The 18,375-nt window shown below is 40.3% G+C and overlaps 1 protein-coding gene across 11 annotated transcripts in view; it reads right to left on the bottom strand.

The window, feature by feature from the left end:
• FAT3 (FAT atypical cadherin 3) overlaps positions 1–18,375 on the bottom strand; it is a 416,215-nt gene that overhangs the window by 118,176 nt on the left and 279,664 nt on the right. For all 11 annotated transcript variants that reach the window (XR_013926224.1, XM_080376579.1, XM_080376583.1 and 8 more), the window contains exon 4: positions 17,108–17,169. Coding sequence is in view for 10 of the 11 variants with exons in the window: in XM_080376579.1 (XP_080232705.1) it covers positions 17,108–17,169 (62 nt within the window). In the remaining variant the exon portion in view is untranslated. The remainder of the gene's footprint in view (positions 1–17,107; positions 17,170–18,375) is intronic.

The raw sequence follows: 18,375 nt of genomic DNA, 5'->3' as shown, positions 1-18,375 counted from the left end.
AAAAAAGTTCTACTTCTTCATGCCTACTTCACAACTTTCTGTGACAAATTAATTTTAGACAGATAATAAGCATTAATTGGGCCATATTTAATCACAGTTTCATCTAACAGGCAACACAGACAAGCCTTATTATCTCAGTCTCCGCTTGTCTTCAATTTTAAGTGTCCCATAAATATCTACTATACAGTTTACATTGACATGTGGTCAATTTTACAAGCTGGCTGAGAATCAGCATGGAATTACACACAAGGGAAAAATGTAGATTCTGATTTTGAAGCAGAACTCACATTCTTGGACTACCTTTTTGCTTTTTCCAAATTCAGCTTCCAGCTTTGAAAACCCAGCCTGGAAAATGGGCTCAGGTATTATGTCTGGTATGAAAGATGTGAAACTGAAAATCAGGTAAGTGTTCTGGTGATAAAGGATGAGAGCCATCAGTCCCTTCCCTGATGGGTGCATTAGGACTCTGTGTTTCATCAGACATAGTAACAACCTTGCTTTTTTTTCACTAGACAAGACTGACACAGCTAAGTGTACACTTAGGGACCAGTCCACTGTAATCCTATTTTTTGTGTAGTCAGTGTAGTTCTCTTTCCAGCTCTACTGAACCTCTACAAACCTCCACCAACACCTGAACAGCCTCAGCACCCCCAGCTGCACCATGGACGGTGGGATCCGCACATGCTGCATGGCTAGAGACGCACAGAGAAAGTCCAAAACTGTTTCCCTGCTGAACCAAGCTCGTGCTGTCTGAGCAGCCAAAGAATTACAGGTATCTTCTTGGTGGAGAAGGACCTGGCCAGATGTGAAATCCTTTGATTCGGAAATCAGTGGGAATTTTCCCATTGACTTTGGTGAGAACAGGGTTGCATCTAGAGCTTAACAACCTCCTTTTGGTAGTTTTTCTTTCTCATTCAGCTTCTGTCCAGCCCTGGACTCCAGTTGCACAAGTACCTGGAAGCTGTAAGCCTTTGACTAAAGTGTAGAGGAGATGTGTACGACTGCAGCACCAGAACCACTGTATGCATTATAACTGACTACTGATGATAAAAAAGAATCTTACTTTAACACCTTGGCAAATATAGGATTTTCTGTTTACTTTAAAGAAACAGCAGCTTCATATGTAATTATTTTCTCTAACATTACTTTTTTTTCCACTGTTGGCTGAATCCGTTACATTATAGCCAGTGTTCCTGTGTACAGCAATGTATATGAATAATTTTCAGAATATGTCAAGACCTACTGCCAACATAAATAAGTAGGTGTGCCTAGAGGAACAAGGTCATTTAGGGACAATGATACAACAGGAAAACCTGTCCTAATGTTTTAACGTTCCAAATGTGTTGGGGAAAAAAAATCCTGGCCCAAAAAGTTAACTTCCCTGAGTAACCCTCAGAACGCATTAAAAATGTTCAGGTTATTAATATTAATTAATCAATTAATATTATTGTAATTAATTAATTATACAGCGCCTGCAGTCCTGGAAAGGGATCTTTACGTGTCTGAATAATAAGAAGCTGACATTCTACTCCTGCAGTGCAGGAGGAATTTTAAAATATGGCAACTTTTAAAATATTCTTAGCACTGTGATTCTTCTACTGAATTAGTCTTTAACATGCATTTGGTTTTTGCAGCCACAGGATGGCATTCACTGCTGTGCAAAGGGTCAGTGAAATGTAAGCAGAGCCTAGGAAGCGTGCTTTCCATCTGGGGAAAGGACATATTTAATCAAAAATTGCTAATATAAATTTACTGCTTTCTACTGATAACAACCATTTATTCAAGAATGTAATATCAAAATCTTACCATGCACAGCCTTCAAGGTTCATGTGCTTACCACATGGACCGCAAAGCCCTCAACAGATACTTATCTTGCCAGGCTCCAGTAAGCTGGGACCTTCTGAAAATACAGAGCAGCACGTCCAACTTGGGACACCAGCAACTGCATAAATCACTTCAGTTTCACTTCCATGCTTTATGAAGTCACAGTAGCTCTTCAATGGATTTATACAGGCTCATAATTTACTGTTTATTTTCCCATTAGGTCAGTATACAGGGGAGGTGTTGACACACAGCATATCAAAGGGAGGACAGCTGGAGTGAATGAATGGCCAAGGTAATTGGATTACAAATACCAAAGAGCACGGCTGAAAAGCCAGGTATATCAACCCACACATACTTTTCCCAGTTGTGAAATGAAAGTTAAGAGCAGGGGCAATCAGCTACAAGTAGTCACAATTTATAGAACTGTGTTTGAATTCAGTGGCAAGTAGCATCCAATTAACTTCAGTAGAGATGTCTAGCGCCACTAGTAAAACGACTGGATTTAGAGTGATGAGCAAGAATGTCAGACTGAGACAACCCAGTAATGCTATTAACCTTTGTGAGATTGCCCCGCCAATAATGTGGTCTGGGGGACAATAAAACACTGCATGAGGCAATATGCCCAATTTGGTAGGGCAGGATTGATACGTGGGAGAAGAAGGAGAATTTTCCTGGGTTCGTTTTATGGGCCTCCAATTAGCCCTCACTAGGTGAAGGGAGCTAAAGGGGGGACGCAGGAGGAGTCCCTCTAATGAGTAGCTTTGTTGGTTTGAAGCAGAAGAGATTGAAAAAGCAAAGTTTCAGAAGCTGCTTTGAGATTGTCTCAGGAGGTGTTAACGGGGCTGGTACTTTGTTGGAAATAGCCGTGAGAAAGCTCCTGATTTGTGGGAGTTGTTGAACAGCACAAGTGCATCCTGTCAGGATCCGTACAGGAGGCGTAATCCCTTGGCACAGAGAGATCAGATGTGTCAGTGCCATGTGCTAATCCTCATGGTTAAATGCTGGGGTCAGGACTGCAGATGCTCACTCATGATGTGGGGTCCTGGCTGGCACAATCTATAGATGCTGCCACTGCTTCCTTTGAGAAATTGTATACAAAATATAAATGTACTTGTTCTCCAAAAGTGCATCCAGCTTTAGAAATGAGGGTATTAACAGCAGGTCTAATCTATGGATTACTGGTCTGACAAAATACCTAAATCTTGTTTACAGGCTCAGTGCAGCAGAGGCAGTTTGTCAATCATGTGAAGTTTAAGATGTAATTCCTGTTTGGCTATATAAGTCTGGTGAATGTGTGCCCAATAACTTTTAGAAAACAGAACATGAATGGTAATTTATTCAGATACTGCTATTTAGGCATCGAAGGGCTAGTGGAGTGTATTGCACCCCAGAGAAATCAGGGTGTGTGTCTCAAATTAGGAAGTCCTGAGGTAGATCTCAGTACATGCTACAGCGTGGAGGATCAGGAAGGAACACCAAATTAGCCCCACAAGAACTGAATGAGGTACTGAAAACACAGCCCACAGCTCCGAGTAGGGTAGTTTGCTCCGTCAAGAAGCAGGATAAATGACTGCCTCATGCTGAGCACTGTGCTGCAGCAGCAAGGATTTCTTTCAGGAGCTCAGCAGCTTGCTGGAAGTTGGGCGTCTCGTCACCAGTGTCATCCATCACCAGGTACCCTCCCTGTGCTGCAGAAAACCAAAATCTTCTGTACATGTCAGACTTCTTACTCATCAGTGACCTGGATGAGGGGACAGTGTCCCCTCGGCACGTGTGCTGGTGACACCCCACCGGGAGGGGCGGCTGGTGCCCCAGGGGCTGCGCTGCCATCCAGCGAGGCCTGGGCAGGCCGGAGAGCTGGCGGAGAGGGACCCAGTGACCTTCAGCAAAGGCCAGAGCAGGGTCCTGCCCCTGGGGAGGGACAGCCCCAGGCACCAGCAGGGGCTGGGGGTGACCTGCTGGGGGGCAGCTCTGCGGGGAAGGGCCCGGCAGTGCTGGTGGGCAGCAAGGTGCCCGTGGGCCAGCGGTGTGCCCTGTGGCCAAGGGGCCAGTGGGACCCTGGGGGGCACCAGGAGGAGCGTGGTGGCCAGCAGGTCGAGGGAGGGGGTCCTCCCCCTCTGCTCTGCCCTGGTGGGGCCGCACCTGGAGTGCTGGGTCCAGTGCTGGGCTCCCCAGTTCCACAGAGACTGGGAGCTACTGGGGAGGGGCCAGCGGAGGCTACAGAGATGATGGGGGGACCGGAGCATCTCCCTGGTGAGGGAAGGCTGGGAGAGCTGGGGCTGTTCAGCCTGGAGAAGAGATGGCTGAGGGGGGATCTCATCAATGTCTGCAAATACCTTAAGGGAGAGTGTCAGGAGGACAGGGCCAGGCTCTTTTCAGTGGTGCCCAGCAACAGGACAAGGGGCAACAGGCACACACTGAAACAAAGGATGTTCCATCTGAATACGAGGAAAAGCTTCTTTCCCTTGAGGATGACAGAGCCCTGGCCCAGGCTGCCCAGAGAGGCTGTGGGGTCTCCTGCTCTGGAGACATTCAGAACCTGCTCTGGGTAAACCAGCTTTAGCAGGGGTTGGACGAGATGATCTCCAGAGGTCCCGTCCAACCCTGACCGTCCTGTGATTCTGCAATGCTTTTTATTAAAAAAGCCACAGGTTTCAATTGATACTTTCTAACTGAGAGTTGGACACTATGAGGATTAAATGCTTGAAGAGAAGCATTTAAAGCAAATATTATTTCACTTTTTAAAACGGTGTTCTCTGGCTGAGGTGCTACAGTTAAGGCTGCACTCTGGCAGTATCTAGTGGTTTGCAACAGAAATAATGAAAAATCCTTAAATATACGAAAACGTGGTAAATGCCAATGGAAAAAGACAAACCCTGGGCTTTGGTATTTAATTTAATCCCACAAACATATGGCCAAAGTTACACAGAGAGAATCTGAGCAGGTCCATTTCAACACAAAGGGTTTGGTGAGGAGGATAAGGACTATATGCAAGTGAACCTCATGTGCCAGTTAATATTTTTATTCCTTCTGCTATACGTTAAGGCCTTCTTTTGAGACCAAGCTAATGCACTTGTCTCAATGACTTCTGCATCTCTCTCAGTCAACCGAGGCCATGCCACTCTGGCATACTTTGATGTATCACATAATAAAGCATCATCTCTGCTTAGGTAAAATATGTAGTCTAAACTTGCGAGTTTCTAGAAATTGTCAAGTGTTTTTTAAACTGTGGTCATCTGTTGTTTTGGGTTTTTTTAGAAGTGTGGCAATATAAAACCATGCAATTAAATTCTCCATGTTTTTTTCAATTAAGTCTTCATAATAGCTCTTTGGCCTTGAGGGTTAACTACACATTTTTATTTATACAACACCTTTAAAATTATCTGGAAGGATAATGGAAAGAAACAAGATTCATGGGGAAAAACAAATATATTTGAGGCTATGACTGAAAGTATTACGCTATTTGTTGGTATCTGGATTAAGGATAACATGCTGGTCCTCAGGAAAGTCAAAGCCATAAACTGGCAGACTGCTATTAGTAATATTTGTATTTTCACTTTCCCAGGAAATGTGAGAAAAAATAATTCATTATTTTGATTTTGACATTTTTACTCTCAATTATTCATGTAAATACTTGCTTTTGAGTATTTAGAATATTCCTTGCCAAAGAATGTATTTTTTTTGCCAAAACATAAAATGTACTCTAGGACTGCTATGATAACATTTTCAGCATCTCTGTATCAGGAGAAATTAGCAAACAGCAATATTACATTTCAGAATGAGGAGATTAATCTGTTTCCTGACAACCAAAATTTGTTAGGCTGGAAAAAGAAAATTACTGCCTTTGAGGGCAGATTTCATAGCACTCGATGCTTTAGGGCCTTTGTACTTCTCTGTTTAAATCATATCTTCATAAAAAGCAAAAGAATTGTTTGGTCTCTGATTATTATCAAGCTGAAGTCAGATAAGAAAAGCATTAGGATTCTTATGTTCCATGATAATATATATAGGGAGAAAAAAGGTGTCAAATATGCTTATTAAACTGATTCTCAACCCGATTAGAGGTTTTCTTATCTCTAGGTGTCTAGTAAATACTTTGATTTGTGTCATGTTACAAATTATGCTGAATACTCCAATCTTATTTTAGTACATTTTACACAATGATGCACTTCTGCCATAAAAAAAAATATTTTTAAAATAAAAGAAAAAAAAAAATTCAGACTATCAGGTTTTTGCATGACATTTTCCTACCCTTTCAGGTATGTCTTTTTTGCTCAACCTGAATATTGAAGGATTATGTGGCAGAGAGACAGGGTGTCAATCTGGGAATACGAAAGAATAAATAAAGAGGGAAAACACATAATATTGAAAGCCGTTACAGGCTATGGTGAGAAGACTAAGGGATGTGATGAGACTCAAAGAAAACGCTGTGTATTTAAGGTGTACTAGGAAGAGGTTCTTACCAAGTGCATGGACTGTTGGGGTCAGTTTGGGGTAACAAAGAGTTTTCAGTACTCCACCAATACTGGAAATGATGAGACCCTGGATAATATAAGCATTAACAAGGTGGAGACAAACAAAAAAAAAATATCAGAGGATGAAGCACTGACAAAACCCATATGATGTTACTCTAGAGTGACAGCGTGACTGAAGGGAGTAGACCTCAAGAATAAGGATGAACTTCACCATGATGGAGAGAAGAGAGCTGCAGGGAAGATAGTAAAATATTACAGAAATTGCAAAAGGAAAGAATTCTTCCAGTTTTTCCCTTGCAGAGAGGCTACCTGCAAACCGATAAGTCTCACAGGTAAAGATGATCTGGGGAAAGCACCACTTAAGATGCAAGTATCCTGGGAACCGTCTCCTGTCAGACTCCACAGATAGTGCAACAGCCTGTGATCAAAAAGCACATCTCATACTAACCCAAAGTCCACTCAGGGCAAAGGAATTGGGAGATTTAGTGTTGGGATCCCTCTGTAATGTTTACAGGGTGGCTGGATTTGGAGCATATGAATGGTGGTAGCAAATGAAGTCATGTGAAAATATTCCAGAATTAACTTTTTTTCAGAGATAAAAAGCATGAATTCTGAACCACTTAGCACAGATCACCCTGGGAGAAAGGACAAATGGATGCAAAACTTGGTTAAGAGCACGTTTCTAAATGATGGATTAATTAGAAGGCATACCAGGATTTCCTATGCCCAGAAAGGATTTTAGTACAGAAGCAATGTATTCATAACTGAGGAAGATGACGCTCCCCTGCCTTAAGTGCAACGCTCATCTCGGTCTTAGCCAGGAAGGCAGGAAACTGAGACCTTCACAAAACGTGTGTGTGCACCCATGTGTGTGTGCTCCAACACTTACAGACATAAATTAACAGTCTGGCAGCTGATGGGTATTGCAAATGCTACAGAAAACATGATATAGCACTAAAGCAGACATGCTTCAGATAACACAAAGGCTCTGTACATCTAAAATAGATTCAAATCATGTGAAAGATTTCCTGCTGCTTCTGCAGAAGATTAAAACATTGGCACATTCATAAAGCAAATGTGAAGATTTAGCAAAGCGGTGTGCCCTTCACAATGACTCTTTGTCTCACCAAGCATGGTGCTTGGCAAAAAAAGATACCCCGAAAGGGTATATCTGACCAATTTGGGCCTGGTAGGTGGGCTCCAGCCCCTATAAAAGAGAGCTACAGATCTTAAGAAATATACAATGAAGCAAAAACCTGTTAACCCTGAGCTAATCTATGAGTTAATCCCTCAGCAAGAAAGCAACATTAGAGCGAACTCCTAAATCCTGACAGAAAAGAACTCAGCACAGAATTAACCACAGAACTTGCCTACACAAGCTTAGCAGGAGGAATGATTTATAAACCCAGAAGGAAGACCTACAATATATCCCTCTCGTTTCAACAGCATTTAACACATGGGTGCAGACCTAATTTTCAAACCACACAATAATGTTTGGTGTTTTAATAATACTTTTCCATCCCATTTGCATTGATCTAATGCTCTGCCATCTCGTAGTTCCGTGAACAGAGCAGAAGAAACAGGTGTTGGGTATATTTTAAATTGCTTTTCTCTCCTGCGTTCACTCACCCATTTCCAGACATACCTGGGGAAATGCAGCCATGGGCACCAATGTCTAATTCTCTCATCCTGGGGATTATCAGGGATAACATCAAGAAAATCACTGCTACTGAAGCCAGACTAAGCACACCGCTCAGAGTAAGCAAAGGAACACAGCTAGCCCCGGGGATAATAAATATGATTTTTCCCCTCTCCACAGTTACATCACATGTCTTCACATAATACTAGTTAACCAAAAGGTCACTTTCTTGTTCTACTTGACTTCATAACTGTATGATGCTAATTCCAGTGAGATCTTAATTAGGTCCACAGGGTCAAGGAAATGCTGATACAACCCTAGGCTCCCAGGAGATGCTCCTGACTTTGCAGGGTAGCAGCCCGTAGGCTGGATTTGCTTCCTGGCACAATTCCACCTTCTCTGTTATGCCTTTAAAAAAGGTGGAAAATGACTGATAAGACAGCAGCTGAAACCTATATGCTGAGTATCTCCTTCCATGCTTGCATGCGATGAGGTGCTTAAAGCCAAGACCTGCTGCTAGATTACTACGGGTCCACAAGGAAAATCATAAAAGAGGCATTTGATTCCCAGCATGAGAAAGCCGACAGCACTGTGCTTTGCAGATTTTCATTTCTTCATTTCATGACCCAACAGTTCAGCTCAGTGATTCACGAAATCTGTAAAACAAGCTCCCTTCCCTCTGCAAGCTCCAGATATAGGCAAATCATTCCTTAACTAAGGCAAAGCTCTGGGCAATCACAAATGTGACTTTTCTAATGAGACACAACAACCATGGTGGACAGCAGTATGTGAACCAAAGTCCTAGCCCTAGACAACCCTGATCTTGCCGTGCTCTTCAAAATATGAAACTGAATTAGTACTTGCAAAATCATCTGTATCTTTATACTGGGTCAACTTGCCATCTAAGTAGCTAACAGGTTTTTAAACTTGGATCATAATGTTAATTGTTCCCTGTCCATTTCTAGGAGACTCACTTCCCAGTGAAACATCATTTTCTGGAAAATATACTTGGGCCAGTATTCCACTGTTGACGATGAATCCATCATCATACATATCAATGAACTGGGAAAATAAAATCTCTTTTATGAGCTAAGGAGGGACTAAGTAATAAACGAGCTGTGCTTTTTTTATTTTATAGCAAAATAAATCAACACAAGCTTACAATACTTCTATAAAAGGTCTATAAACTATTTGACTCATTTCTATAATTGTCAAGCATTCAGAACAAACCCCCAAAGGTTTGCATATTGAGTTATGAAGATTTTTTATTTAGGAAGTTCATTAAACATAGAAAAGTGGACTGCTTTTCTTCATTACTATTGGTATCCTGAATCAATAGAATGGATTAACTAAACAAGTGTCAGACTCGTAATGCTGGACTAAAATACTAACATGTAAGAACCTTCAAACAGTATCAGACTAGCTGGATGGCTTAAGCACTCTCCAAGAGGGGCTAGATTCAGATACTTGGATATAAATGATGCCCTAATTGAGCTGTCAGCAGTGTCTTTATCCTTGACATCATCCTGGTGTTAGCATGTGCAAAACTTAAGAGAAAAAATCCAGTCTTGAGAGAGTTAAAAGAATTAGATTAATAGTGTCTAAGAAAATAAAGACTGAAATCAACCATAAGCACAAGGCAAAAAGCAAACAAAGCATCCTCAGGGTTTACAAAGACTACAAATGTTGTGGAAATGTCATAGACATTCTTTGCTCATCCAGTCTCTCAAGGCTGTTGGTATTTCACTGAATAACTGAAATAAGCTGAGTGTCACCGCTACTATTTGATATATGTGGACCCATTCTTGCCCCTTGCCGTTGGTATATATTATGTCATCAGAGTTGTGTGTACATTTCCTGTTTTTAACACAGAATGTTAAGGAATTTAAATATACGACTCTTTTTTTCTTTTTGTAAATTCAATCTTATTTTGCCCCATTACTATCCTTTTATGAAGTTTTTCCTTATTTAATATGAAAACAAAATTAAAATTCCATATGCATGAAGAAAAATGTTATTACACTCAGTTTTCTTAATGCTTAGGCTTTGTTGTCTGTGTTACTTCTCAAGTTGCTATCTAAAATAAAGGGACATCTGGGAGCAATTGAAATTTGCAATAATCAGAGAAAGGGATAATCCGTAAAAACACGATGCCTTAATTATTTTGTAGTTTAAAATTCCTGTTCATATCTCATGCAAAGAGGCCACTGAACTAGTAATATTTTCAGTGATATACTTGATAATTCTTCATTTTATGGGATCACATTAGTTAGACAACAGTCTTATCGAGGAGACCACTTATCACTGCAGACAGATGAATCACACCAGGACTTTTCCCATATTTTGCTGTGTAAGACTTTCTGCCTGAATACATGAGAAGAAATGTGCAATGTCATATGCAAATCTCTCTGAAAGAGAGTTTTAACCTCCAGTCATCTCCAGCCTTTGGAAAGTTGTTGGCTACTTCTGAAAATAGCAACTTGATGGGAAAAAAATGGGAGGGGATGGGGGGCAAGTGCAGCCCACGCATGTCTATAAAAGTGGTGCAGAATAACAAGTCTTGAAGAACGCAGGGTACAGGGTGGAAATCTGCAGCATAAGATGAGTGAGTTCAGCATGCACCTTCTATACCAGGAACTCAGGTCTCTGCTAGATGCACCACCACACTGAACTGTCCTGCAGGTTACTTCAGTACTTCACTGCTGATAAACCCATGAGGAGGTAGCACAAGGTGAACATGCTTTTGATCTTTTAAAAACTGCTTATTTTCTTCCCTTTCTTTTCTTTTTTACCTCCCCCCCATTTCCTTTCTTTTTTCCTTTTCTTTTTTCCCCCAACTTCGAAGTCGACATTCAAGTTCAATAAAGTTCACCATTCAAAGCTGACATCATGATATAGCCTTCATTGTGTTTTTAGAAAGTTGCCTCTACATACCTACTTATTCCACTAAAAATCCTTTTAGATGTCCTCAAAATAATAAAAAATAATTCTCTTATTTCCAGCAAGCACAGCCGCAAATAATTTTTCAGCTCAAGCTGCAAATAAGAGGCGGTGTACCTGGTTTTTTTTTCATTTCCTTTGCATCATCCAATAGGCTTCAATGTTAAAAAAGGAAAGGCATGTGCCTTTGGAGCCATTTAAACCTCAGACAAAATGTTCAATCAGACACACTGCCTCATTTTTACTCCATCACCAGCATGTCACCAAGAAAAAATGCAGCTTTCTCTGCCAAATGTGGGCAATGCTAAAGATCCATGAAACAAATACTTTCACAGATTTGTAATCCAGGATTTAAGCAACCAATGTTCTGTAGAGCACCATTCAGCTACATAAGCCCAACGAACTTCAGCTTTTGTACTTTTCCTGTAAAAACATACACAAGCATATTGCTGCATGGCTGCCTGTGTTCTGCAGAAAATACTGCAGTTTCTCACAAAGGACCACTGACTTCAAGCATTGCCATTAGCAAAGGCTACAGCCTAACTGAGTAGGGCTGAAAACGAAAACAAGTTAAATCTGTTAAGTTCTTGCACAGGAGATGCTGGAGAAAAAGAGGATGGCAGAGAACACAGTGCCTGTCCAACACTGAACCACCACTGTGGCATTTGTGGGAAGAACTGAGATGAAAGAAGAACATTGTTATTTTAAAATGGTATTTTTCAAGATTTTGAACCCTTTCCCCCCTGCAAACTGTGGCCATAAAATTTCCAGCAGCAATTTCCCCTGTGATGTTCCAGACAAAATTCCAAGTGCAATGAAATGATAGTCCCTCCATCAAAACTCCCCTCACAATTACAACTTCCCATTAAACTAGTGGAAATTTGAATTCTTTTTAAAAGGCCACAATTACAGCAGATTATTATGCTTCCCTCTAATCACCGCATATAAATACATACCATGTAACACAGTTTACTGTACACTGTTCATGTACTTACAGTAAATAGAAACCAATACACTTCATTCAGACCATGTATTTTGATGCTTATATCAGATTTACCAATTTATCTTCATTACAGCCCCTTGCACTGTTACTGACATCCTTCTCAGAGCTACATAGGCTCAAACATCACAGCAGAAAGATTGATGAGGCTTGCATATACTGATTTGTGACAAAAGCAAGGCACTTGAGAGGCACAGTTACTATTCTGATAGCGTGAAGTTGGCTAAAAATTAGCTGCACTAAGCCAACACTCTGCTCCCACTTCTGCTCCTCATTAATTATGGTACATGACTCAGATCTTGAAGGGCTAAGGCTGTTGTAATAGTATTTTTAAACCTATGGTCTTCAGTTGCTTTTTCACTCTTGAAGATTTTTAAAGTTTTGACCATGCTTATTAGAAACTATTGTTATTTAGAGACGCTTTGAATAGACAAGTTTTCCACCATGACAAATGTTAAAAGATAATTTCTGAGTGAATCTACAGTGGTAAATTTAAACGTAAGTTTGCAGGAACAAAGAAATACTATGGATAAACTGGCTAAATGCCTTAAGAGCCTGCACCACGTGTTCATCAAGGAGAGACTTAATAGCCTCAGCACTTTAAAAGCACCAACTTATTATACACCGCTATCAAGAGGATGAAGAGGCCATCTGGCACTACAGACGATTTATCCCTCCAATCATAAAGTTTCAGAGACTGTATCTAGAATTGCACACTGAAGCTGCACTTTTGGCTCATTCTTTTGCTAAATACAGATCTTGCCCCAGCAATTCCCAGCAAACTGAACTCCCCAGAGGTGGGTGCGTTTTGCAGAGGCTTTCTGTGTTGGAAGCATAAGTAACTCATCATCTACAACAGCACCTTCAGAAACCACTCGGGGTGAGAAGGCATGTGCTCAGATCCACTTTCGGGGATGAATACACAAGTTAATGGAGTGTAGCCTGGATTCAACAATCCTCTCCCATCAAGCTGCACATGTACACTGGAAAGCAAACCAGGAAATATTCATATTCTGGACATCCCACAATCATCTGACACAACACAAGGATGCAGATCCTGCATGAAATAGTTTAATTTTTACATTTATTATTGGATCTTCGCCACTCCAGCAGCTGTTTGCGTAAAATCACATAGCAAAATCACTAGAGTTTGTAAAGCTGTCAGACTAGGATTAGGAGGCATCTACAAAAAGTTTGGGCAGAAAAAACAGCCAGACTATTTTCTGTCGTTTTCCATAGCTCAAACTCCACTAGTATTTGCCACTTCTAGCTGCTTCTTTTTAGTAAATTAGTATAATACAAGAGCTGATAGAGTTAACTGTTAACATAGAAATTATTCAAGGGGAACACATACCCAGAAGAAGAAGAAGGAAGGAAAAAAAGGATAAAAAGACGATGATGTGTCCCATTATTGAATGAGAATAAAGACAAATCACCTGATATCCAATCACCAATTGCACCTCACTTGGAAATACATCACTATTTTCATTTACTTGCAAAGCTAGCAGGTAACTCTCAGAATTACATTTCTTGTTTCAGATGGATATTTAAATACTTCACCCCAACTCCAGAATCTTTAAGAAAGTCTATGAAATACAACAAAATATTTTGTCTTGCTTCATGTGAGAAAGTAATGTAATCAAGTGGTCATTTTCCTCCCATTTCAGGTAGAGCTATTTCATTAGTAAGAATTCAGTAAATTAAGAGACCATCCTGTATAAAATCCAGTGACATCCAATTTAAACCTAAGCAGAAAAATTCTACCTGATAACCAGCACTGATCAAAACAGGCAGCCTTGCAAGACATTACAAATGTGCAAAAAAAACCCCAAGCTCTCAACTCAGGAGCAGAAAAAATACAGCATTGATAATGCTACAATCAGTGAAAAGTCTGGGAGAAGAAATAATTTTTTTACTCCTCCTAAAAAGCCCGAAACAAACAAAAAAATACAACAACCTTCCGCAAACATCATCACCAAAACAAACAAAAAATCTCAATTATTATAATGGGGGGTCTGTTTCTGACTTCATCCTGCATCTTTTGACTCAGGGTCTAGACACGTTTCTGTGCTTACTTTGGAACATACTCTTCAGTAAGTGTAAATCCTCTGACAGCAGCCTTGAGTACCATTAAAAAAGTCACGTGGGCACAGGTCAACACATCCAAAGAAGATAACTAAAGGAGGACACAAGAAGACATGCACAGCTCATCTGGGCTCAGTACTTACTTTGCAAATGAATTCTTGGGTATTGTCGTGGTTTAACCCCGTCCGGCAACCAAGCACCACGCAGCCACTCACTCACTCCCCCCCACCCAGAGGGATGGGAAGGAGGATTGGAAAGGAATGTAAAACTCAAGGGTTGAGATAAGAACAATTCAATAGGGAAAGCAAAAGCCGCGCACCCAAGCAAAGCAAAGCAAGGAATTCGTTCCCCACTTCCCTGGGTGGGCAGGGGTTCGGCCATCCCCAGGGCAGCCGGGCTCCGTCACACGTAACGGTTACTCGGGAAGACAGACACCATAATGCCAAATGTCCCCCCCTTCCTTCTTCCTCCCCCAGTTTATATACTCAGCGTTACGTCATATGGTATGGAATATCCCTTTGGCCAGCTTGGGTCACCTGTCCTGGCCATGTCCCCTCCCAGTTTCCCTTGCCCCTCCAGCCCTCTGGCTGGCAGGGCCCAAGGAACTGAAAAGTCATTGAATTAGTATAAACATCACCCAGCAACAACTAAAACCACCAGTGTCCTGTCAACCTTGTTCTCACATCAGAGCCAAAACACAGCACTGCACTAACTACTAAGAAGAAAATTAACTCTATTCCAGCTGAAACCAGGACAGGTACTTACAAGGGGAGTCACTTAGATTCAAACTTCCTAAGCATGGCAGTCCATCCATCCTTGCACTTTTCCTGCAATATGGACAGGGACAGACCACTCCAGAAGAGCCTCCCGAAGCCATCACAGGCGGCGGTCTGGAGATGAGCATTGGCACTAAACACAGTTAAAATGACCAACACCTGCCATCTTATTTCACCTTGTTTGCACAACAACTTTTGCAAAAGAGGTGGAAATACTGTTAAGAATGGAATTTTCGCAGTAAGTACTGGCCAGTATGGGTATAACATCCCTGTCAAATTCAGGTAGGGAGAAGACAGGCTTATTAAAAATAATTAAAAAGTTGTAGCTAGGAAAGGTCTGTCAGTGCCTCACACACACACTGGGCAAAGTGGGGCAAGGGTTGCTAGGTCAGGCACTAATCACAGCTTTTCAAAGGCAGACAGGTTTGCTCTCTTTTATGCCAGACAGACTACTGGAAGAAGGGTATGAAATGAAGCTGGAAGGGAAATACTGTACTACTGGGAGACCATGGTTGTCTCAGCACTTAAGGCCTCCCTAGGGGGTTAATTACACACAGAGACAGCCAGGCATTTTAGAAAATTTTCTGAGCATGCCACAAGAACAAGCACAGCTTGGCCAGCCTGGCTCCAGATCCCCAGCAGTGTATTTGCTCTGACCCCCAGGAATGCGCCGCAGTTCATCGGCAGCTCAAAGGGCTGATCTGGCCATCGGGACCATGTCCTTGCCAGAGTCTGATTCCCTTTCCTGCACACCACTCCTAGGTGGGTTTTACAACAGTGTGGTCCTCTCCCCAGTTCTCCAGGACACTCGGTTCAGGTGTTTCTCTTCTCTGTAGTTTGCCCTCCACTCCCCATCCTCAAGCCTTGGAGCACCCTATAAAACCAATTTCCCTTTAGTGCATCTCCAGTCCTCAAAATCTTGCAGATGGTTATTTTTTCAAATGCAAAAAAAATGCAGGGGAAGGAATATATTAACTTGTATTGGTGACTAAAGCGTAATTCCTATAATTTTTATTTTTTTCCTTTTTGCTGTTAATAGTGACACTTCCCCATCTGCATGGGAATCCTCTGGCAAATGTAAATTTGGCATGTTTCACCGAGGTCTCAGAGGCAAACACATAAATACAAAAGAGACTTGCAGACCTAAGATTCTCATCAATAGATACATTTCAAAACCAATGCCAATTTATTCAGTTTGTAATCTTCTCTGACAGTATAAACTGGAAAGCTTGCAGTTATTGGAACACATGATTACTAACTTTCCAATTTAAATCCTAAAAAGGGGCAAATCCTTTTATTTCCCTCCATTTATTTATGGCCTGGAATGTGTAAGAATATACAGTGAATAATCAAGAAAAAAACCCCACCCTGAAACTTGTACAGTAATAAATTAACCCTTCTCTCCCATGTTCTGCACTAACTAAAATAATTTGGATTTTTAATAAACAAAAACAACCATGGACAAAAAGAATATATATTTTAGTATATTTTGCTGCCAGATAGTGATTGCATTGGGAGCTATTTTGTCCAGATGTTTTTTAACTTGTATGGATTTGAAGAGAATTTCCAAGAATACATAGTAGGAATGATTGATTATGTGGGACAACAAGGTTCTTTTTTACTTGCACCAACACAAATCAAGAATTCCTTAATTCGCAAAAAGACAAGAACAGAGTCAAAAATTTTCTACCCAGAGGAAAAAACCCACAGCATGGTGTACAGCAATGTGAAAGAAAACACATATAGTAAACCCAGTAGTTTACAAGTGTATCATTCCATGCCCAACATATCTGAGCTACTTATATAAAGAGAAACATTCATCTAAGGGCCAAGGGAATGGTTTAGATACCGTTTTTAGAGGGCACATTTAACTTGAAAATTGTCGTTGATAGCCCCAATAACTGAAAGCTTCATTGATTCTGATGATGCAGTGAATGTGAGCAAGGTCAAAGTTTACTTTCAACCAAACGAACAGTTTGCATGTTTGATCAGAGATGGGAAAGTTTAAACATGTTTAATCTGATAGATGGAAAATCTTGGCAAGGTTGGGGTGATTCCAACAATATTTTTTTAAAAAATTGGATATTCTATACTTCTGTCACAAATAAAATGTAAGAGTGACAAAAAAAGATTTAACTGAAGCGGGTTAGAGGTGGAAAACTAGTGCTGTGCGGATTTGTTCTATTTTTTCCTGTGCTTGTGAATTGCAAAATGTATTTCTTCCGTATAAACAGGCAATTCCCAGCTTTGTATGAGTCTGTCATACATTGAGAGAAGGAAGAATACCACTCTCCTGGAACAGGAAGAAGTGATTTAAAACTACAAAAATCAGTTAACCTTTTAACATATATTCCCCACTTAATCTTACTTCCAAAAAATGCTCTGCTTGCTGTTCCCGATCCAATTTTCTTGATGTTGTTGTAATCAGACCTGTGAAAAAAGGATGATATTTGTCAATATCCGTTGAAAAATATATCTCTATCGACCAGAAGAAATAAATTAATTTTCATACACTCAAAGGGGAAAAAAATTAATCTATGTGAAGCTATATCAGACACAGATTTCTTGACATCTGTCAAGCATTTTCTTCCTCAGTCCAGCCATTATGACTTTCTGACTAACAATGAATCTTTGAAGCAAAATGCTGTGATAAAAGTAACTGGAAAAGTTAGTTGTGTATCTAAGTTAACGTCCTGCATTCATTACAGTAAATACATAAAAAAACTTATGAAAGTTTCACTATTTGTCTATAATTAATTGCTTCAATGAATCATTTGCATTTGACTGAAATCCGTCCATAAAAAAAAAAAAAATCATTAAAGATTTCAGAGTTCTCAAACAATTAATGGGATAGGATGCTGATTACTTCCATGCCAAGAATACTTGACAAAGAAGGTTATTTCTGTAATAACTACTTGTATACATAATGATTTCCAAATGTAATCATTCTAATGCATTAAAGGTTTTGTACTACAATTTCATCAATTTGTTCCATGCTCAAATTGAGTCTTTAAAATAAAGTACCCTTTTACATGAGGTTGATCACGATATGTTTTTTTTTTAAAAGCAACATACTTTCACAAATGATTAAGCTCTTGTGAGATTTATACCAAGGAAAGATAATTAAACACTTTGAATGTTCCCTCAAGAAAAACAATGCATATCGTCTATGAGCATAGCTTAATTTTTTTATTTTGTTCTCACTGGAGATCTGAAGGGCAGATTTGAGTTTTCCCTCATACAAAACATTTCATTGGATATGAAAATGCATCATGTGCTTGCTTTGTGATAGATTGTGATGAGTGTAAAGGGACCAACTTCTAGAGATAAAGCTGGTTTGGGAGGCAATTGCAGGGGACAAAGCCAGTCTCAAGAATTCCTCATCTCTAAGATTACCAAGGAAGACAAGAAAGTAAATACTCCCTGGACTACCTATTACACTGATTTATTTAATCAGACCAGCCAAAAATCTAAATATAAATCCATTATGACCCTAATTTCTTAAAAAAAAAAACCAACATAAGCAACATTTTACATCTACATAACACTTCTAGTCCCAGAAGGCTTCTACAGCTACAACTCCTTGTACTACACTGTTGCCTTCTCGCTGAAGGAATCACTTTTCATATTTCGGTG

Source organism: Falco punctatus, assembly GCF_963210335.1.
Source record: "Falco punctatus genome assembly, chromosome: 2".
In the NCBI taxonomy this organism is placed as follows: domain Eukaryota; kingdom Metazoa; phylum Chordata; class Aves; order Falconiformes; family Falconidae; genus Falco; species Falco punctatus.
Note: the sequence above shows the minus strand (reverse complement) of the source record. Positions and strands in the feature narration are given on the sequence as shown.